At 40.1% G+C, this 23,204-nt stretch overlaps 1 protein-coding gene across 6 annotated transcripts in view; it reads left to right on the top strand.

Annotated features, from left to right (window-relative positions):
• Positions 1-23,204, top strand: part of DLG2 (discs large MAGUK scaffold protein 2) — a 1,227,261-nt gene that overhangs the window by 804,780 nt on the left and 399,277 nt on the right. For all 6 annotated transcript variants that reach the window (XR_014294598.1, XM_082627349.1, XM_082627348.1 and 3 more), the window contains one exon: positions 4,005-4,073. Coding sequence is in view for 5 of the 6 variants with exons in the window: in XM_082627349.1 (XP_082483475.1) it covers positions 4,005-4,073 (69 nt within the window). In the remaining variant the exon portion in view is untranslated. The remainder of the gene's footprint in view (positions 1-4,004; positions 4,074-23,204) is intronic.

Here is a 23,204-nt window from a genome sequence, read left to right on the forward strand (position 1 = left end):
AGAATTTTTTTTTACTGAAGTATAGTTGATTTACAATGTTGTGTTAATTTCTGCTGTACAGCAAAGTGATTCAGTTATACATATATACTTTTTTATATTCTTTTCCATATGGTTTATCACAGGATATTGAATATAGCTCCATGTGCTATACAGTAGGACCTTGTTGTTTACCCATTCTATATACAATAGTTTGCATCTGCTAACCCCAAACTCCCAATCCATCCCTCCCCCACCCCGCTTGCAACCACCAGTCTTTTCTTTGTTAATCTCTTTCTGTTTTGTAAATAAGTCCATTTGTATCATTTTAGATTTCACATCTAAATGATATCATATTGTCTGTCTCTGATTTACTTCACTTAGTATGATAATCTCTGTCCATCCATGTTGCTGCAAATGGAATTACTTCATTCTTTTTATGATTAATAGTCCAGTGTTGTGTGTATGTGTGTGTATATATATATATGTGTGTATATATACACCACATCTTTATCCATTCATCTGCCAATGGACATTGGTTGCTTCCATGTCTTGGCTATTGTGAATAGTGCTGCTATAAATACTGGGGTACATGTATCTTTTCAAGTTACAGTTTTCATCTTTTCCAGATATATGACCAGGAGTGGGACTGCTGTATCATATGCCAACTCTATTTTTTGATTTTAGTTTTTGAGGAACCTCCATACTGTTTTCCATAATGGCTGCACCAGTTTACATTCTCACCAACAGTATAGGAGTGTTCCCTTTTCTCCGCACCCTCTCCAGCATTTGTTATTTGTAGACTTTTTAATGATAGCCATTCTGACCAGCATAAGATGATACCTCACTGTAGTTTTAATTTGCATTTCTCTAGTAATTAGCCATGTTGAGCAACTTTTTATGTGCCTGTTGACTGTCTATGTGTCTTCTTTGGAGAAATGTCTATTTAGGTCTCCTGCCCATTTTCTGATTGGGTCTTTTTTTTTTTTATATTGAGCTGCATAATATTTTGGAGATTAATCCCTTGTCGGTTGCATCATTTGCAAATATATACTCCCATTCCATAGGTTGTCTTTTCATTTTGTTTCCTTTGCTATGCAAAAGCTTGTAAGTTTGACTGGGTCCCATTTGTTTATTTTTGCTTTTATTTATATTGCTTTGGGAGACTGACCTAAGAAAACATTGCTACAATTTATGTCAGAGAATGTTTTGCGTGTGTTCTCTTCTAGGAGTTTTACATAGCCAGTCTTACATTTAGGTCTTTGATCCGTTTGGGGTTTATTTTTGTGTATGGTGTTAGAGAGTGTTCTAATTTCATTTTCTTTTACATGTAGCTGTCCAGTTTACCCAGCACCACTTATTGAAGAGACTGTCTTTTGTCCATTGTATATTCTTGCCTTCTTGTTGTAGATTAATTTTGACCATAAGTGCGTGGGTTAATCTCTGGGTTTTCTGTCCTGTTCCATTGATCCATATGTCTGTTTTTGTGCCAGCACCATACTGTTTTTATTACTGTAACTTTGTAGTATTGTCTGAAGCCTGGGAGGGTTATACCTCCAGCTTTTTTCTTTTTCCTCAGGATTGCTTTGGCAATTCTGGGCCTTCTGTGGTTCCATATAAATTTTAGAGTTATTTGTTCAAGTTCTGTGGAAAATGTCATGGGTAATTTGATGGGGATCACATTAAATCTGTAGATTGCTTTGGGTAGTATGGCCATTTAAACAATATGAATTCTTCCAATCCAAGAGCATGGGTTATCTTTCCATTTCTTTGCCTCACCTTCAGCTTCCTTTATCAGTGTTTTATAGTTCTCAGCATATGTCTCATCTCCTTGGTCAGGTTTATTCCTAAGTATTTTTTATGCAATTTTAAAGGGGATTTTTTTTTTTACTTTCCCTTTCTGATATTTCATTGCTAGTGTAAAGAAATGCAACAGATTTCTGTATATTAATTTTGTATCCTGCAACTTTACCAAATTCATTGATGAGATCTAGTAGTTTTCTGGTGGTGCCTTTAGGATTTTCTCTGTATAGTATCATGTCATCTGCATATAATGACAATTTTTCCTCTTCCCTTCCAATCTGGATACCTTTTATTTCTTTTTTCTTGTCTGATTGATTGCTGTGGCTGATTTCTATTAATTTTATAATGTTGTTTTTACAACAGAAAACATTTTAATAATTTGATATTGACCACCAAAGTTATAATATACTCACAAATCTACACCTTGTGGCATTGATTATATGGCTAATTGAAGTGATCTAAGTAACTAATTATGCTTATTTAGTACTAAAGAAAGATCTCAAAATGCACACTCTGCTAAATCATATCAGTTTATTTAACACTTATGTAGCTTTTACCATGTAAGACACTGTTCTAAACACTGTATTCACTGAATAACTACCCTATGAGGAAGGTACTGTTACAGAGAACTTTAAGAAACTCAGTCAAGGTCACATTGGTCTATGTGGCAGAGCTGAAATTTGAACTCAGGCAGCTGGGCTACATGGTCCAGCTCCTCAATGCTATGCTGCCTTTCAGTTGGCCAATCAAAACACGCTTAGTGGACATAAGGGATGCTCGGCACTATGAGGGATGCCAGGAAACAAAGGATACAATCCTTAATTTGAAGAAGACGACCATTCTCTAGGCCTTAGCCATAGTCCCCAAAGTCTGCTCTCTCAACCTCAGATAAATGTCATCCATGTCACAGTTAAATGCTAGTCACAGAGAAACACCTCCTCTCACCCATAATAACAAAAGTTCTGAATGAATATCTGCAGCCTATTTGCTTGGCTATGGCAGTGTTTTCAAAGTATGTGCTGAGAAGTCTTAGAATTGTGTGATGTTGCCTCATGTTCTGCAAATATTTTACTGAAGTTTTTCTCTATACATATATTTGTATATACACACCTTCACACACTACATGTATATATAACTAATGTTACAAATAAGTTTTTAAACTAATACTACAAACTAAAATTACACACTGAAATACATTTTATTATATACTTTAATACATTGGAAACTCACAATTCATTACAATATGCTCTTGGATTGTCATTGTGCATATCTCAGAAGAAAGAGCCTCCCTCTATCTCTGATTGAAGAGTATTCTGAGATTGCAAGACAAATTCTTTCAAAGCCAAAAAAACTGTTACCATTTGGAAGGTGATATAATATGATGGTTAAGAAGAATGGCACTAGAATCAGTCTAGATACCATTTCGAGCACAGGTATTTACCACATGAATTTGGGCAAGTTTTAAACCTTCCTTACCTTAATTTCCTCATCTGTCAAATGGGACAGTACATACCTCATAAAGTTGTAAGAAATAAAGGATGTAAAAATATACTTAGAAAAGTAACTCAGGCAATAAGTACTCAATAAGTATTAGATACTACTATATATACAATATAATTTCTAGTGCAAATACTTATCTATAAAATCAGTCTTCTTATCATGCAACCAAAATAAATATGGAATTACCTTAAATTCTAATGTTGATATGCAACTGGAAATCCCATTTTTTCAAGTTTTTGTGTTATTCAACAGTTGAATTATTTTTATAAGTATTGCAGATATAAACTAATAAATTTATACTAATTAAATACTACTCCAATTTGCAAATTTGCTGTTTAAAATTTCGTTAGAAAAAAATGTTCTGCATTAAAAAAATAATATATTGAATCATAGTAAAATTTGTTTTTATGCTTTATGTTACCTTATTCCAAGGGGAAAATAATTACCTCTTCCAAATATATTTATTTCTTTTCATGGCTACCCTTCATTTAGAGCTTACTTTTGAATAATACATGTTGAAATCAAATTATAAAGAAATATTAGCCCCTTATCTGGTAGAGTGTTATACTGTGGTGGATGATTCTGCTTATCACCAAAGAACAGTCATTTAATCTCTCCTGTATTTCTTCCAAGATTGATTCTTTTCATGACAATAAGACTATTAGAATGTGCAAAGATATTTTAAATAAATGATCTGTGTTTGTTTTCTCTTTCTTTTCTTGCAGTCATTCCCAGCACAGCACTACAACCCGCCAGCCTTCAGTGACTCTCCAACGGGCCATCTCCCTGGAAGGGTAAGGCGATAAGAATAATCTGGAGCCTTCTCTTAAACCAAACAGAGCACCCTCGTCACTTTAAGCATAAATTCTTTCCTTCCTCCCTCCCTCCCTTCCCACGTTACCCCTTTTTTTTCTTTCTGTTAGCAAATATCTATGAAGCTTATGTTATATATATGCCAAGCACCATGCGAGGTACTACACTGAACAAGTCAAATAAGATCTTTTCCTTCAGAGGACTCATTATCTATTGATAGTGACAGAAATATAAACACACACCTGCACATAACAGTGTAACCATCACACAGGAAATACATATGAGGGATTAATGAAGGATCCAGAAATGATATCTGACTGAGAATGGGTATCAAAGAGGGAGGGGGGAACAGGTCAGGATGGTTTCAGAGAAGATATAACTCTCAAGCTGAGAACAAGCATCTGTGGATATTTGCCTGACTGACAACAGACATTGGAAGGAAGGGTACTCCCTGCAGGAGAGAGCACATGCAAAACATGAACATCTAAGCAGATTTCAGATGTCAAAAGGCCACTGAGTGGTTTGGCACAAGGTGTACAAGGCAGGAAATGAGAATGGTGATGTTGGCTGGCCAGGCTTACGTGTAGAGGACTTAGTATTTTGTATTTCTAAATTCCCCAGTCAGATAGAAGCTGAAGGGGCTGAGAAGGAGTTAATATTTCCATCCACTTGCTTTATAAGTGCAACTGATTTGAGAACACTTAATTGTTTACTGTATAAAAATTAAGTCACTTTTTTTCCAATATCTGTTACCAACTATGCTTTGTTCTACCCTATTTCTCAATGATAAGTAGACTTCCTTAATGGCATTTCAGTTAAAATCTCTATTATTTAGTCTCTCTATTTTAAAATCTTGTGTTTTCAGTCAAACCTCTGTCTCTCTTTCCAACACAATTAAGACTTGGGGTCCACCAACGTGCTCTGGAGCTGACAGAGGAGTGGTCTGCTCTCTCTCTCATACTGCCCTCTAGATCTTCCTTCCTCTTAGATTTCTTCTCTGGTAGAAATGAAGTTGTTTTTAAAAAAAAAAAAAAAAGGGAAATGGCATTCCTCACATTCTCCTGTGGCACTCCTCCTTTCTGTTAGCTATCACGGGTGATGTAGCCTGGATGGGTAGAGAACCAAACATGCACCAATGCTAAGAAACTCAAGCAACTCCCCCAGCACGTGGTCCCCTGGGCGCATCAGCGATCTTTTCTACAAAACCCCCTGGCAGTACCACACTGTAGTCCTCTGATGCACTCACCCACTTTGCCCCAGCTGCATCAATCCCTCCTCACAAGCACGTAGTCACCCTTTCTCATCTGTCCTCAGCAGCTTCAACTGTGAGGCTTGCAGACATGAGTAGCATCCATCTTTCCTACCCCTCAGGTGGAACTTACTAGGGCTAGTCCTTGCTTCCTTTCTTTCTCCCTGCCTGAGATTCTCATCTTCTCTCCCCAGGGCAAGTCAGCAAACTCCATGACTAAGTGGACATCCACTTGGGAGGGAGATGTTAGCCTTTCCTTCCTGGAACAGCATAAATTTTATAAACACTTTTCATGGGGCGCCGTTTTTGCCTTTAGCTGAGGAAATCCACTGCATGTCCGCAAACCCATGGGAACATGATTGAAAGGAATGTGACCTCTGCATGAACACTGCCCTCCCCTCAAAAGGATACCCTTCCCTTCCTAGTCCTCCTCTTCTGTTTTTGGCGGTAAAGAACATCAAACAATTTTAGCTCCTCTATTAAAAAAGAAAACAAAAACTGAGATAGGAGTGGGGAAGGAGTCAAGATGGCAGAATAGGAGGACATGGAGTTCACCTCCCCCCATAAGTACATCAAGAATGGAACAATTCTGACAGAGTACCTGCTGAACACTAGCAGAGGACCTCAGACATCTAAAAGGACAAGAACAATCCCCATGCAACTGGGTAGGACAAAAGAAATTTTAAAAAGACAAGAGGAAACAGGACACGACCTGCACCCCTGGGGGGGAACTGAAAGAGGAGGGGTTCCCACACCCCGGGAAGCCCCCTCCCTAGTAGGCAGATCAGCTAGGACAGAAGGGGAGCTTCAGGGGCTTGGAGGAGAGCACAGCAACCAGTCTGTGGCAGGCAGGACAGAGTAAGACCTACATGAATGGTTGGTGCCACAGCCCTGCACGTCCCAGCCTGAGACATGTGTCTGCTGGTGCGGACAGAGGCTGGGTGCTAGAACCTGGGGTTTGGAGAGCAGACCCAGGGAGGGGACTGCTGTTAGCTGCAAAGAGAGAGCCTGAAGGTATGGGAGTACAGAGCTCTACAAGCGGGAATGTTTGTGGAAGAAGCCCAGGCCGCCATTGCAGCCCCTTTCCCCACGCGCCAGCCCCTGCCTCCCTGGGCACTAGAAGGGGCTCCTGCCTGAGCAGGCTTGCACACCTCACCCTCCTTGGCCACCGCCTGCAAGAGCAGGCTCACTCACCCCCGCCCCCTCCTCCACCCCCACAGCCCAAGCAGGCTCACATGCCCCACCCACTGAGGCTGCCTCCTTCACCCCTGCCCACCCCAGCAGGCTGGCATTTGCCCCACCTGTTGCTGCCTCTGACCCCACCCACCTGGGCAGGCTCTGGGGCAGCCTCGGGAACAGACACTGGTGGAAGGCCCACATGCAGAGGTGGGGCTGAAACCACAGCTGAGCCTCATGGGCCATGCAACTAAGGAAGAAGAGCTGAAATCTCTCTTCACAGCTGTGGGAACTGCAGATTTACACCCCAGCTGCCGGCTTTGTAAACTCAGCACCTGCAGAATATCCAAATGAATGAGTGCCCCCCCAGCTGAGATGGGTCTAGCTTTAGCAACTGTGGGTTTGTGGGCACATACACATGGGGACTAGACCGGCCCAGAATCGGAGCTGCCTCCATAGCTCCCACAGCAGGTCCTGGTACACCATTACTGCAGTCCTGGGACCTGACTGGAGTGGATCTGTGCTGGTAGTCTGGTGAAAACAATGCCTGAAAGACACCAGGGCCAATTGCTGGCATACCCATTGTTAAGGTGGGTCTGAGAGCAGTCCCAGCAATAGTATAATTTATGAGCTAGCACAACAGGTGAAAAGTGATGCAACAGAGCACACTCACAGTTGAACAGCTCTGGAGGAGGAAAACTCAGTGGCTTCCCTCCCAGAGAGAGTGCTCCAATCCTGCCTATGTCACACTGCAGGTCAGAAACACAGCTCAGAAACAGATCTCGGTGCCTCTACTCCAACTGGAGAGCAGACCCGGCCCCTGACAGGGCAGTGACAACCTCAGAGCAAGGGGAGGCCCCCGTTCAATATCCAGTGCAGGCTCAGGTCACCACAACATCAGTCACTCCTCTTACCAAGGGGATAATGGCCAGCATACACTGAGGAAAGAGGTGGCAGACAAGTATATTAAAAACAGCTCTAGCACCAAAAAATATTAAACCCACTTAGGCTATACAGGGACGTTCCCACATAAAAATAGCCCTACAAGACAATCTGAGGATCAGGCATCGGGAGAAAGAACCACCCCCCGACCCAGAGCATTTGGCTTTGAAGGCCAGTGGGTCCTGAGTGCAGGAGCTCCACAGGACTGGGAGAAACAGAGACTCCACTCTTGGAGGGCGCACACAAGGTTTCACATGCACTGGGACCCAGCACAAAGCAATACCTCCATAGTAACCAGGGCTAGACCTAACTAGGGGTCTTGGAGGGTCTCCTGAGGAGGCAAAGGTCAGCGGTTGCTCACTCTGGGGGCAAGGACACTGGTGGCAGAGGCCCCAGGGAACACTGATCAGCATGATCTCTCCCAGAGGTCCCATTTTTGGCACCAAGACCTGGCCCCACCCAAAAGCCTACAAGCTCCAGAGCTGGAATGCCTCAGGCCAAACAACCAGCAAAACAGGAATACAGCTCCACCCATCAGCAGACAGGCTTCCTAAAGTCACACTGAGCTCACAGCTACCTCAAAACACACCCCTTGGCACAGCCCTGCCCACCAGAGAGACGAGACCCAGCTCCACCCACCAGAGGGCAGGCACCAGTCCCTTCCACCAGGAAGCCTGCACAAACCCCAGGACCAACCTCACCCACAGGGGGCCGACAACAGAACTAAGAGAAACTATGATCCTGCAGCCTGTGGAAGGAGACCACAAACACAGAAAGGTAGACAAAATGAGATGACAGAGAAATATGTTGCAAATGAAGGAACAAGATAAAAACTCACAAGAACAACTAAATCAAGAGAAGATAGGCAATCTACCTGAAGAATAATTCAGAGTAATGATAGTAAAGATGATCAAAAAGTTCAGAAAAAGAATGGAGGCACAGACTGAGAAGATACAAAAAAAAATGTTTAACAAGGAGCTAGAAGATTTAAAGAACAAACAGGGATGAACAACACAATAACTGAAATGAAAAATACACTAGAAGGAATCAATAGCAGACAAACTGAGGCAGAAGTGAGCTAGAAGACAGAGTGGTGGAAATCACTGCCACAGAACAAAATAAAGAACAAAAAATGAAAAGAAATGAGGACAGTCTCAGAGACATCTAGGACAACATTAAATGCACCAACATTCACATTACAGGTGTCAACAAAGGAGAAGAGAAAGAGAAAGGGCCTGAGAAAATATTTGAAGATATTATAGCCAAAAACTTCCCTAATATGAGAAAGGAAGCACTCACTCAAGTCCAGGGAGTGCAGAGAGTCCCATACAGGATGAACCCAAGGAGGAACACACCTAGACATATATTAATCAAACTGGAAAAAATTAAAGAGAAAGAAAGAATATTAAAGACAACAAGGGAAAAGCAACAAATAACATACAAGGGAATCTCCATAAAGTTTTCAGCAGAAACTCTGCAGGCCAGAAGGGAGTGGTAAAATATATTTAAAGTGATGAAATGGAAAAAGCTACAACCAAGAATACTCTACCCGGCAAGGCTTTAATTCAGATTTGATAGAGAAATCAAAAGCTTTGCAGACAAGCAAAGGCTAAGAGAATTCACCACCAAACCACGTTTACAACAAATGCTAAAGGAACTTCTTTAGGTGGAAAGAGACCAGCAACTTAATACAACCTTGTGTATATATGGACTGCTATATCAAAACCTCATGGGGGGACTTCCCTGGTGGCACAGTGGTTAAGAATCTGCCTGCCAATGCAGGGGACATGGGTTCGAGCCCTGGTCTGGGAAGATCCCACATGTGGCAGAGCAACTAAGCCTGTGTGCCACAACTACTGAGCCTGCGAGCCACAAGTACTGAGCCCGCGCACTGCAACTACTGAAGCCCGCGTGCCTAGAGCCCATGCTCCACAATGAGAAGCCACCGCAATGAGAAGCCCGCACGCTGCAACAAAGAGTAGCCCCCGCTTGCTGCAACTAGAGAAAGCCCATGCGCAGCAACGAAGACCCAGCATAGCCATAAACAAACAAGCAAACAAATCAATAAGTTTTTTTAAAAAAGAATAAAACTTAAAAATTTTAAAAACCTCATGGGAACTGCAAACCAAAAAACTACAATAGATACACACACACACACACACACATACACACACACACACACACACAAAAGCAACCCAAACACACACTAAAGATAGTCATCAAATCACAAGTGAACAAAAGAGGAAGGGAAGGAAAAAAAGCTACAAAAACAAATCCAAAACAATTTTTTTAAATGTCGATAGGAACACACATATTAATAATTACCTTAAATGTAATTGGAACATACATATTGACAATTACCTTAAATGTAGTTGGATTAAATGCTCCAACCAAAAGACACAGACTGGCTGAGTGGATACAAAAACAAGACCCGTATATATACTGTCTACAAGAGACCCACTAGGGACACATACAGATTGAAAGTAAGAGGATGGAAAAAGGTATTCCATGCAAAAGGAAACCAAAAGAAAGATGGAGTAGCAATACTCATATCAGATGAAATAGCCTTTAAAATAAAGACTGTTACAAGAGACAAGGAAGAACACTACATGATCAATCCAAGAAGAAGATATAACAATTGTTAATATGTATGCACCCAACATAGGAGCACCTCAATATATAAGCCAAATGCTAACAGCCATAAAAGGGGAAATCGAGAGTAACACAATAATAGTGGGGGACTTTAACACCCCACCTACACCAATGGACAGATCATCCAGACAGAAAATCAGTAAGTAAACACAGGCCTTAAATGACACATTAGACCAGATGGACTTAATGTTTCCATCCAAAAGCGGAGGAATACACTTTCTTCTGAAATGCACATGGAACATTCTCCAGGATAGATCATATATTGGGCCACAAATCAAGCCTCAGTAAATTTAAGAAAAATGAAATCATATCAAGCATCTTTTCGTACCACAAGGCTATGAAATTAGAAATCAATTATAGGAAAAAAAAACTGTAAACAAACACAAACACGTAGAGACTAAACAATATGTTACTAAACAACCAGTGGATCACCAAAGAAATCAAAGAGGAAATAAAAAAATACCTAGAGACAAATGACAACAAAAACACTATGATCCAAAACCTATGGGACACATCAAAAGCAGTTCTAAGAGGTAAGTTTTTAGCAATACAATCTTACCTCAGGAAACAAAATCTCAAATAAACAATCTAACATTACAGCTAAAGCAACTAGAGAAAGAAGAAGAAACAAAACCCAAAGTTATAAATAGGCATTTCTCCAAAGAAGATATACAGACTGCCAACAAACACATGAAAGAATGCTCAACATCATTAATCATTAGAGAAATGCAAATCAAAACTACAATGAGATATCATCTCACACCAGTCAGAATGGCCATCATCAAGAAATCTAGAAACAATAAATGCTGGAGAGGGTGTGGAGAAAAGGGAACACTCTTGCACTGCTGGTGGGAATGTGAATTGGTACAGCCACTATGGAGAACAGTATGGAGGTTCCTTAAAAAACTAAAAATAGAACTACCATATGACCCAGCAATCCCACTACTAGGCATATACCCTGAGAAAACCATAATTCAAAAAGAGACATGTACCAAAATGTTCATTGCAGCTCTATTCACAATAGCCCGGAGATGGAAACAACCTAAGTGTCCATCATCGGATGAATGGATAAAGAAGATGTGGCACATATATACAATGGAATATTACTCAGCCATAAAAAGAAACGAAACTGAGCTATTTGTAATGAGGTGGATAGACCTAGAGTCTGTCATACAGAGTGAAGTAAGTCAGAAAGAGAAAGACAAATACCGTATGCTAACACATATATATGGAATTAAAAAAAAATGTCATGAAGAACCTAGGGGTAAAACAGGAATAAAGACACAGACCTACTTGAGGATGGACTTGAGGATATGGGGAGGGGGAAGGGTAAGCTGTGACAAAGCGAAAGAGAGGCATGGACATATATACAGTACCAAACGTAAGGTAGATAGATAGTGGGAAGCAGCCGCATAGCACAGGGAGATCAGCTCGGTGCTTTGTGACCGCCTGGAGGGGTGGGATGGGGAGCGTGGGAGGGAGGGAGACGCAGGAGGGAAGGGATGTGGGAACAGATGTATATGTATGACTGATTCACTTTGTTATAAAGCAGAAACTAATAAAAAAAATTTTTTTTAAACCCAAAGTTAGTAGAAGGAAAGAAATCATAAAGGTCAGGGCAGAAATAAATGAAATAGAGACTAAAAAATAAAAAAGATCAGTGAAACTGAAAGCTGGTTCTTTTTCCTTTTTCTTTGAAAAGATAAACAAAATTGATAAACCATTAGCCAGACTCATCAAGAAAAAAAGAGAGAGGGCCCAAGTCAATAAAATCAGAAATGAAAAAGGAGAAATTACAACTGACACCACAGAAATAAAAAGGATCATAAGAGACTACTACAAGCAACTATACACCAATAATATGGACAACCTAGAAGAAAAGGACGAATTCTTAGAAAGGTGCAATGTTCCAAGACTGAACCAGGAAGAAATAGAAAATATGAACAGACCAATCACAAGTACTGAAATTGAAACTCTGATTAAAAAACATCCAACAAACAGAAGTCCAAGACCAGATGGCTTCACAGGTAAATTCTATCAGACATTTAGAGAAGAGTTAACACCTATCCTTATGAAACTATTCCAAAAAAACTGAGAGGAATGAACACTCCCAAACTCATTCTAAGAGGCTGCCATCACCCTGATACCAACCAGGCAAAGATACCACAAAAAAAAAAAAGAAAATTACAGGCCAATATCACTGAAGAACATAGATGCAAACATCCTCAACAAAATGCCAGCAAACTGAATCCAACAACACATTAAAAGAGTCATACACCATGATCAAGTGGGATTTATCCCAGGGATGCAAGGATTTTTCAATATCCACAAATCAATCACTGTGATACACCACATCAACAAATTGAAGAATAAAAACCGTGTGATCATCCCAATAGATGCAGAAAAATCTTTGGACAAAATTCAACAGCCATTTATGATAAAAAGAAAGTGGGCATAGAGGGAACCTACATCAATATAATAAAGGCCATATACAACAAACCCACAGCTAACATCATTCTTTTTTCTTTTTTTTTTTTTTTTTTTTTTTTTGCTGTACACGGGCCTCTCACTGTTGTGGCCTCTCTCCGGACACACAGGCTCAGTGGCCATGGCTCACGGGCCCAGCCACTCCGTGGCATGTGGGATCTTCCCAGACCGGGGCACGAACCCGTGTCCCCTGCATCGGCAGGTGGACTCTCAACCACTGTGCCACCAGGGAAGCCCTAACATCATTCTTAATGGTGAAAAACTGAAAGCATTTCATCCAAGATCAGGAAAAAGGCTTTCATTCAACATAGTATTGGAAGTCCTAGCCATGGCAATCAGAGAAGAATAAGAAATAAAAGGAATCCAAATTTGAAAAGAAGAAGTAAAACTGTCACTATTTGCAGATGTCATGATATTATACATAGAAAATCCTAAAGATGACACTAGAAAACTACTAGAGCTCATCAATGAATTTGGTATAGTTGCAGGATACAAAATTAATACACAGAAATCTCTGGCATACTTATACACTAACAACAAAAGATCAGAAAGAGAAATTAAGGAAACAATCCCATTTACCATCACATCAAAAAGAATAAAACACCTGGGAATAAACCTACATAAGGAGGCAAAAGACCTGTATGCAGAAAACTATAGGATGCTGATAAAAGAAATCAAAGATGACACAAACAGATGGAGAGATATACCATGTTCTTGGATTGGAAGAATGAACGTTGGCAAAATGACTATACTGCCCAAAGCAATCTACAGATTCAATGCAATCCCTATCAAATTACCAATGGCATTTTTCACAGAACTAGAACAAAAAATTTCACAATTTGTATGGAAATACAAAAGACCCCGAATAGCCAAAGCAATGTTGAGAGAAAAAACAGAGCTGGAGGAATCAGGCTCCCTGAGTTCAGACTATACTACAAAGCTACAGTCATGAAAACAGTATGGTACTGGCACAAAAACCAGAAATATAGATCAATGGAACAAAATAGAAAGTCTGGAAATAAACCCACGCACTTATGGTCAACTAATCTATGACAAAGGAGGCAAGAATATACAATGGAGAACAGTCTTTTCAATAAGTGGTGCTGGGAAAACTGCACAGCTACACGTAAAAGAATGAAATTAGAACACTCCCTTACACCATACACAAAAATAAACTCAAAATGGATTAAAGACCTAAATGTAAAACCGGATACTATAAAACTCTTAGGGGAAAACATAAGCAGAACACTCTCTGACATACATATCATTTTTGATCTTCTCCTAGAGTAATGAAAATAAAAACAAAAATAAACAGATTAAACGTAAAAGCTTTTTCACAGCAAAGGAAACCATAAACAAGATGAAAAGACAACCTACAGGATGGGAGAAAATATTTGCAAATGATGCAACCAACAAGGGATTAATCTCCAAACTATACAAACAGCTCATGCAGCTCAATATCAAAAAAAAAAAAAAATCCCAAAATGGGCAGAAGACCTAAATAGACATTTCTCCAAAGAAGACATACAGATGGCCAAGAAGCACATGAAAAGCTGCTCAACATCACTAATTATGAGAGAAATGCAAATCAAAACTATGAGGTACCACCTCACACCAGTCAGAATGGCCATGATCAAAAAAAAAAAAAAACTACAAACAATAAATGCTGGAGAGGGTGTGGAGAAAAGGGAACCCTCCTACACTGTCATGTAAATTGGTACAACCATTAAGAATAGTATGGAGGTTCCTTAAAAAACTAACTATAGAACTACCATATGATCCTGCAATCCCACAGCTGTGCATATATTTGGAGAAAACCATAATTCAAAAAGATACATGCGCCCCTATGTTCATTGCAGCACTATTTACAATAGCCAAGACATGGAAGCAACCTAAATGTCCATCGACAGATGAATGGATAAGGAAGATGTGGTACATATATACAGTGGAATATTACTCAGCCATTAAAAGGAATGAAATTGAGTCATTTGTAGACACGTGGATAAATGAGATGTGGTACATATATACAATGGAATACTACTCAGCCATAAAAAAAGAACGAAATAATGCCATTTGCAGCAACATGGGTGGACCTAGAGATTATCATGCTAAGTGAAGTAAGCCAGACAGAGAAAGACAAATATCATATGATATCACTTACATGCGGAATCTAGTTAAAAAGAAGTGATACAAATAAACTTATTTACAAAACAGAAACTAACTCAGATCTCGAAATCAAACTTATGGTTACCAAAGGGGAAATATGGGGGCAAGTGATAAATTAGGAGATTGGGATTAACATATACACACAACTATATATAAAATAGATAACTAATAAGGACCTACTGTATAGCACAGGCAACTCTACTCAACATTCTATAATAACCTATATGGGAGGTGAATCTGAAAAAGGATGGAGACATATATATATAACTGATTCACTTTGCTGTACACCTGAAACTAACACAACACTGTAAATCAACTATACTCCAATAAAAAAAACAGAGATAGGAATGGATGACAAAACAGAAACTTTGCTCTGGAAGAATTAAGTAACTCTTTTCTCAACAGTAAGTAACTCATTTCTCAACAGTAAACTACTATCTCCATTGTGACATTTGTTCTATTCCATTTAAAAAAAAAAAAAAGACACAAGAAGTTCTCAGTCAATACTTCAGACCATTTGGTTCTGTAATAATGTACAAGATGGTCTAGATCATGGATCCTCACCAGACTCCCAGAATTTAAACCAGGGCTAAGGAAGTTGCTAGCTATGTGATAGCAAGTTACTTGATTTCATTGTCCTCAGTTTCCTAATTAATGTAAAATGGAAATACTGATGATGATTCCTTGTAGAGTTCTTTCAAGAATTAAAATTATATATACATATCGTTTATTTTTATAATAGTACTGGCATTATATGTGTGTTACGGTAGCTGTTGCTGTTGTTGTTAATACATAATATATACTTAATTAATAAGGAATGAGAGTTTCTAATATATAATAAATAAGGATTTGTTACAAGTCAGGGACTGGTATCTTTGCTATATTCTGGAGAGGCATTTTCCTATATATATGGGTAATAATCATTTGTGGAAGCAATTCAAATCATTGTTTGAGTTTACCTCATTGCTGAGTTCATATTTATATTAAAAATACTTTAATTACCAAGATTATATTTAAGTGCTTATTAAACAAGGAAAGACTAACCTAAGCTGTTTTCTACACATCAGCTTATCCTCAATGCCAAAAGAATCTAGGACCAGAATAAGAAATGTTCTTACATTTCTAGTATATATATCTTAAAAAGTTAGAGTAAAGAGACCACTTCAAAACATGAGAGGAAATAATCTTTGCAGCCTGTGAGCATTCTCCAGTTGGGCTTGAGAACATCCAACAGTCATCACCTGCAGTGCAAGTTCATGCAGGCTTGTGACTGTACCCTCCATACTACCCTCCTTGGTCTTCTCCTTCTAGAAAGTGCCATAGTTTAGACAAAACTCTAAAGCAACTCTAAGTTGCTTGTCATATCCTCCAAAGGATATGACTGGTTTTGAATTCTGCATGTAAAATTGGATATGTGGAAAGGACCAAGGAAAAGACATCCAGAGTTAACAAAGGGATGAGACAGCATTTTGTCAAGAAAACACTAGCAGGGGCTTCCCTGGTGGCGCAGTGGTTGAGAGTCTGCCTGCCGATGCAGGGGACGCGGGTTCGTGCCCCGGTCCGGGAGGATCCCACATGCCGCGGAGCGGCTGGGCCCGTGAGCCATGGCCGCTGAGCCTGCGCGTCCAGAGCCTGTGCTCCACAGCGGGAGAGGCCACAGCAGTGAGAGGCCCGCATACAGCAAAAAAAAAAAAAAAAGAAAAGAAAACACTAGCAGGATTAGGATGCTTTGGTTTGAAGAAGAAAGCTTCATTAGAGGCTTAATGAGATCATATTCAAAATGTGCAATTTATTGGGAACAAAAATAGTACAAATTCATGGCTATTTCTTCGAGGGAGGAGAAAAGAAACTAACATTTATTGGGTGCTTATTAGGTGCCAGGCCATCTATCTATCCATCCATTCATCCATCCATCCATTTATCTATCTTATCTGATTTTATTTCCAAAATAGTCTTGTAAAATAGGCATCTTTTTTTTTTTCTAAAAATGGAGTCTCAGACACATTAAGTAATTTTCCCAAAGACCTTTACATAGAAAATAGCAAGCCTAGATTGGAAATCAAATTTGACTTCACTGTCCAACTCCATCCCCTATACTGTGGCATGAAAAGTCTTTATTGAGGGCTTCCCTGGTGGCGCAGTGGTTGAGAGTCCGCCTGCCGGTGCAGGGGACGCGGGTTTGTGTCCCGGTCTGGGAGGATCCCACATGCCGCGGAGCGGCTGGGCCCGTGAGCCATGGCTGCTGAGCCTGCGCGTCCGGAGCCTGTGCTCCGCAACAGGAGGGGCCACAACAGTGAGAGGCCCGCGTACCGCAAAAAAAAAAAAAAAAAAAAAAAAGTCTTTATTGAGTGGGAAAGCACTGGTCCCACTATTTATAAGTCACATTCAGGCTAAGTTAGACATAGTGAAGAAGCTCCTAGGATAAAAAATGATAAAGAAGTAGAACTGACTCTCAGCCTAGAAATCACTAAGTAGAACGACTAGCCCAGCATCTGGGGTGGCACTGGAGGCCCACATGCACACTAAGTGCCTAAGGTGTTAGTTGTGGTAGAGACGAGGGTGTGGAGGCTGAGCTTACCACTGGTCTCCAGCTCACCTTCCTAGTTCCTTATAAAGACCTCCTTTGGCAGCGTGCAGGGTGGCTATCATCCCACAGTTCAGTCATTACACAAAGAAGCTTTACTTCAGCTATGCTAAATAATGGCATTTCCTTCTAGAGCTATTTCCAAACCTTTTCCTTCTTTCTTCTTATTCACAAAAGCTTATTAGCAGTTTGCCAGTAAGCAGTCTTTCAGCATTTTGCACTGTTTTCCACTTGAGTGAAATGACCTCTGTGATAAATGCAGCCACTAACTCTAATTCTCTGTTAAGATGAAGCCAAAAATGTGAAGGCCTTACCCTGATGTCATAACACAGAGTGACTCCATTTCTAAAAAACAGGAAACGGTATTCTCAGCTATGTCCCATTGTTCCAACTGGTATAAAGCAGTTTGCCTCATATCTAGTTAATAATGAACTATGAAAAATATTCTGTTCCCTGCAATCATGGAAGAAAACTGACTCTGCAATCAAAGAATTAGTTTTGAATCCTGACCTCTCTGCTGTCTGTTGTTAAACAGGACTCATCCCCTCCCTAAGCATGAGCTGCCTCCTCAGCCAAAAGGGAGAAAAGCATAGCGCTCACCAACTTTCTGTAAAAGCAGCAGGTACCTGTAGGACCCTCAATAAGTACTAGTTGTATATATGTTTCGTCCAAGTATTGTGAGAAAACAAACAAAACTTTCATTTTTAAAGCTTAGGTTAGTTTGAAGACCCACGTTGAAACTTGTTATTAAATATATATATGTACCTATGTATGTAAAACATTTCTTGATATAAAATAAAATATTTGAGGTAGAATTAATCTTGCATTGCTGGAATATTTAGAAGGGGACACCTCAGGAATCCTCTACAAAGCACAGAGCACTAAAGTTTATGCTATATATCCCAGCTGGCCATCAAATACATAGATAATGTGGCATACAATCACTGTCACTGAAGGCATAGTGGGAGAGGTATTTTTCATTTTGCATAGGCCAATGGGTCTTTAGCAGGTTTCCCATTAAGGTGTTATACTGCTGCACGTGGGCAATCAGCTGAAACTGGAAATTTCATTATTTCAGAATTCTCCTTGCTAATGCTTCCATGAAAAGCAACTACTTAGGATATTTATTGAAATGAATGTGCTTTAAAAGGCCATAGGTTTATATATTTTTCACTGAAGTTGCTATTTACTTGACATAAAATAAGTGGAAATATATTTCAGATTTCCAGTTAATTCAATCCATAGAGACAACAAAACTGTCTAACTGAGCCTCTACCTAGAGTTACTGCTGTTTTTTAAATTGATATCTGAATCATCTATAACTCTGCCAGACATAACGAGGCAGAATAACATCCCCATTAACAGTATGAGCTCCTTGCTTCAGGTTCAAGTTGACAGATGCAGCCCATATCTTAATCTCCTTTTCCTCCTGAGACCCCATTAAAAAGAAGCTAATGGAATAAAAAAAAAAAAAAAGGGACAGTCCCATAACAGTAAAGGAAATGAGAAGGGAGCGTCAAAGGCCAAAAGATTTCAGCATACTTCTGCATGACAGAAAGCAGATGGAAGGGTAATAATTGAAGAAACAGAACAAAGCAGTCCCTGCCTTAGATCATCTACAGAGGAAAGGCATGTCCTGTACCTTACACAGCTCCGGGGGCACCTTACACATGGTATTCTATGTGACTGCCATCTCCTGGAGATGTGTTTCCAGGGATGCCACCCACAAAACAGCCCACCACAGTGAAGCTGCAAAGTATAGAGGAGCCCACAGCTCAGGAGGAAGCAGATCCGCCTAACAGAACCCAGGGAACTCGGAGACTTCAGAATAGTGACAACAGATGGGATTGAGAGCAGAGCCTGAGAATAGAAGATGCCCCCACTCAGCGTGCACACCCCTACACACAGAACAGCTGCCAGGCAAGCACTTACCACCAGTCAGAAAATGAACTTTCTGCTCTGAAGAAATAGGATGACTCTTCTGAGGAACCCAGATAAGCTCATTTGCATCGTGCCCCACACCAAAGCCCTGCCCTATGTGCTAGTTAGGGGGGACAGTTTCGGGTTTGCTCCCCTAACCTGAAGCCTTTCAGTGAAAAAGTTTTGCCCTTATATGCAGTACTTTCTGAGACCTTTCTACTACCTCATTCTTGAATAGGAACAGACAACCACGAGTTACCAAATATCTTAACAAACCTACCAAGTGACAGAAACAAGATTAAACACACGTAACAAAAACTATCCTCAGGAAGACAGAGGGATTTCGTTTGTTCTGGGAACAAAATAGAATTTAATGAAATGAAGTTGACCTTTGAACAATGTGATCTGAACTGTGCAGGTCCACTTAGATGCTGATATTTTTCAATAATAAATACTATAGTACTGCACTACCTGCAGCTGGTTGAATTCACGGATGTAGAGGAAACTCAGGTATGGAGGGCTGACGTTAAATTATACTTAGGTTAAACCCTGCCCTTCGGTCAAGCGTCAACGGCTCTAGTATAAGCATATGTTTAGCAATAGGGAAGTAACCACTAGAATTAAAACCGAAAGGGTTAAAAGTGATTGCCTCTGGGAAGGTAGGTAGGATTCTCAGGAGAGGTGACACAAATTACATTTTGCAGAATGTATTTGGAACTAGGCAGGGGTTTAAAAAAAAAAAAAGAAAATCACATGCAAAAAAAAAACTAGAAGTACTTTGCTAATATTGCAAAGACTAAGCAGTACCTTCAGCTACTCAAATATCTTCCTTTTGTCCAGCAGAGGACATGCACTGTTTTATCTTACCGTACAAGATCATTTTAGCAACAATACAGAGGCAGAATTTTCTAGAAACTAGCATTTTCACATCAATAAAATACCTGCCCTGAAAGATGTTAACCACCCTCTATGAATAGAAGGAATTCATATGGAGTGGATATTTTGTCTAATTGATCCCAACCAAAAATTTCTCCCAAATCCAGATGTCGGTAAATATCCCAAGGAGAACCAATAAGTGGTCTTGCCTATAAACAAATGCATCTAAGGGAACCCATCCTCTCAGGTTGACTGGTCTGTGGTGGTATCACTGTCATTCTTGCTCAGTGGAACAGGCCCGTCGCTGTAGCGATAGCCGTGTACTACCTCTGTTTGGCACAAGAGACTCCCTCTCCACGCTCTAAGACCACGACAGGCCCTTGAGACCGTGCATTGGTGGAGCCAGGGAGCCTCTGGTGTTCCCATATTGGGCCTGAACAGCTGTCCTTTCCAATGACACTCTGGGAACAGGACCTCAACTGGAATCATTTTCTTTTTTGTTCTCTATCCAGCTCCTTTTGCCTTAATAGAGAAGCTTTTTTACAGCTAACATACTTCCAATCCCCCAGAACGATGCTGATTTAAAGTACTCAGTCAGTCTTCTTAGTCTAAGTGCCTACATATTTAGTTCCAAAATATATGGTCACTGTAGAAAGTGGAAGCATTATTGACCTGAGAATCAGGAGACCTGGATTCTGAGTTCAAGTCAGCCACCTCTTACTCTGTGACTTTGAGTGCATCTCAGTTACCTCATATACAAAGTGATGAGGTTGAGTTAAACAGTGTGTTAGATTCCTTCCCACTCTTAACATTTTATAATTTCATGAGTTTTTCAGGATATAAAAGTTTGACTTCCAGACTTATAGAACTATTTCCAGAAGTGAAACCTTAGGGGCCACTGGACTCTAAACAGCTGACCCTCAGGGGTAGTTGGCTTGAGTTATCTCTACCCACCCACTCGCAGACCCAGACACCTTTCCCGAATCTAACCAGCGTGAACGCTCAACTTCCTCCAACACATTTCTGCACCCTGACCCTCAAAAGCAGCGCTAAGCAGTGTTTCCCAGAGTAACTAAGGAGGCCGGATGTGCTGAGAAATACACTGAATTACTTGCAGATCTAAAGGAGAGACTTCATTCAGGTTGTATAGTTGCTGGGGTCAGTGGTCAAAAATCGTTATTTGCCACAGAAACATAAGTGACCTCACCAAAACAGAGGGGCAAGTTAGGTTACTGCAGAGGATTTTTCTATATATATATAGATATATATAGATATATATAGATATATAGATATATAGATTTTTTTTTTTTTTTTTTTTTTTTGCGGTACATGGGCCTCTCACTGTTGTGGCCTCTCCCATTGTGGAGCACAGGCTCTGGACGCACAGGCTCAGCAGCCATGGCTCACGGGCCCAGCCGCTCCATGGCACGTGGGATCTTTCCAGACAGGGGCACGAACCTATGTCCCCTGCATCAGCAGGCGGACTCTCAACCACTGAGCCACCAGGGAAGCCCTGTATATTTTTAGAATATACAAAAATATATATAGTTGTTACTCCCTTTATTTTGCCCTCCGGCCCGCTGAAGAGTTTATTTAGGGAGAATATAGGAAAATTAAAGAGACAAACAGCTAGTTGATTTTTATAAGTGTCTGAAAGAAATCAAACTCCCTCCACCAAAAAAAAAAAAAAAAATTTTTTTTCTTCTGATTTATAGTCCAATAAAGACAGACCATCTTCTTGGGTGAGATTCCCACCCTTACTTTTGCCACCAGGTCACCTGCGGAAGGACCTTAGCTTCATGAAAAGACTAAGAAAGTTTATGGCCCCCTCCTTCCATCCCAGGAGGGGAGAGTGAACTTCGGAGCTTAAACCTCAGGGGATTTATTAGGAATTAATCAGAGCAGCAGGTAACCCCTGATCATCTCTGTTTCCTCCAATTCACAATCATGTGTTTTCTTTTCATTTCTCCTCGTGTCCCTGCAGTTTCCACCTCTGCTCCTAGTTGAGCTGTCGGCTCATTTTTCTTAGCCCCATTTCTACTGGCCTACTGCTTCTTTTTTCCATTTCTTTACTCCAAAAGACATCCTTTCCTAGGCCTTACAATCTTTCTCCCTTACATGTGTAGAGCTGAAATATAAAAGGTGTCATCACAGCAAACTTTAAGGATTGCCAAAAATTTATCAGTGTTGAAAAAATGCTGAGGCTGCAGAGAACTGGGAAATATTTAAGGGCTACCAATACATGGGATTCTAATTCTCTCACAGGGCTTGGATTTCTATCTCCAACTGCTGTTGAAATAACAACTGTGTTTCAAAAAAAATTTGTCCAATTCTTTATATAGGACAGACAGAAGGTTCTAAATTTGGAATTTCGAGTAAAATATCAAAAAAGATTTTAGAAGATGACATTGAGAATCTAGATTTATATTTTCCCAGGTAAAGACTTTTATAAATATTAACCATTGTCATCATTATTCCACTGAGGAAAGCCTTCCTTAAAAACCATGAAAACAGGAAAGATGTAAAACAAGTAGAACACTCCATCATAAAAGCAGGCAGTTCAGAAACATAGACAGTAAAGTTCAAAAAGGATATTTTCTATATTCAAATGCTAAAAATATAACATTAAATACTACAAATTTAATACTAGCTGATATGTTGTAGGTGCTTTATGTGGATCTCATTTGGTTCCAATGACAATTATTATCATTATGTATGAGAATACTAACCCACTTTATGGATGGGGACACTGAGGCTTAGAGAAGTTAAGGGTGGTGCCCAAGGTCACAGCCAGTAAGAGGCAGAATTGAGACTGAAACCCACATTTCTAAGTCACCACCCTCTCTTGCCTCCTCAGAATTACATGTGTTTTGTTATTCCAAGTTGGCCAATTTGGAGGCCTAAGTAAGACACTGAAATACGATGTGGAGCTCAATATGATTTCCGGGGTTTTGGAAGTTTTTAGTCATTGTCAAAAATCCAGTTTCACATCAGAACATTAACAAAAGTAGAATGACCACCTAACATGATTTCACTAGCTTGAAACGTGCTGAATTAGAA

This window comes from Mesoplodon mirus, assembly GCF_964341445.2.
Source record: "Mesoplodon mirus genome assembly, chromosome: 7".
Classification (NCBI taxonomy): Eukaryota; Metazoa; Chordata; class Mammalia; order Artiodactyla; family Ziphiidae; genus Mesoplodon; species Mesoplodon mirus.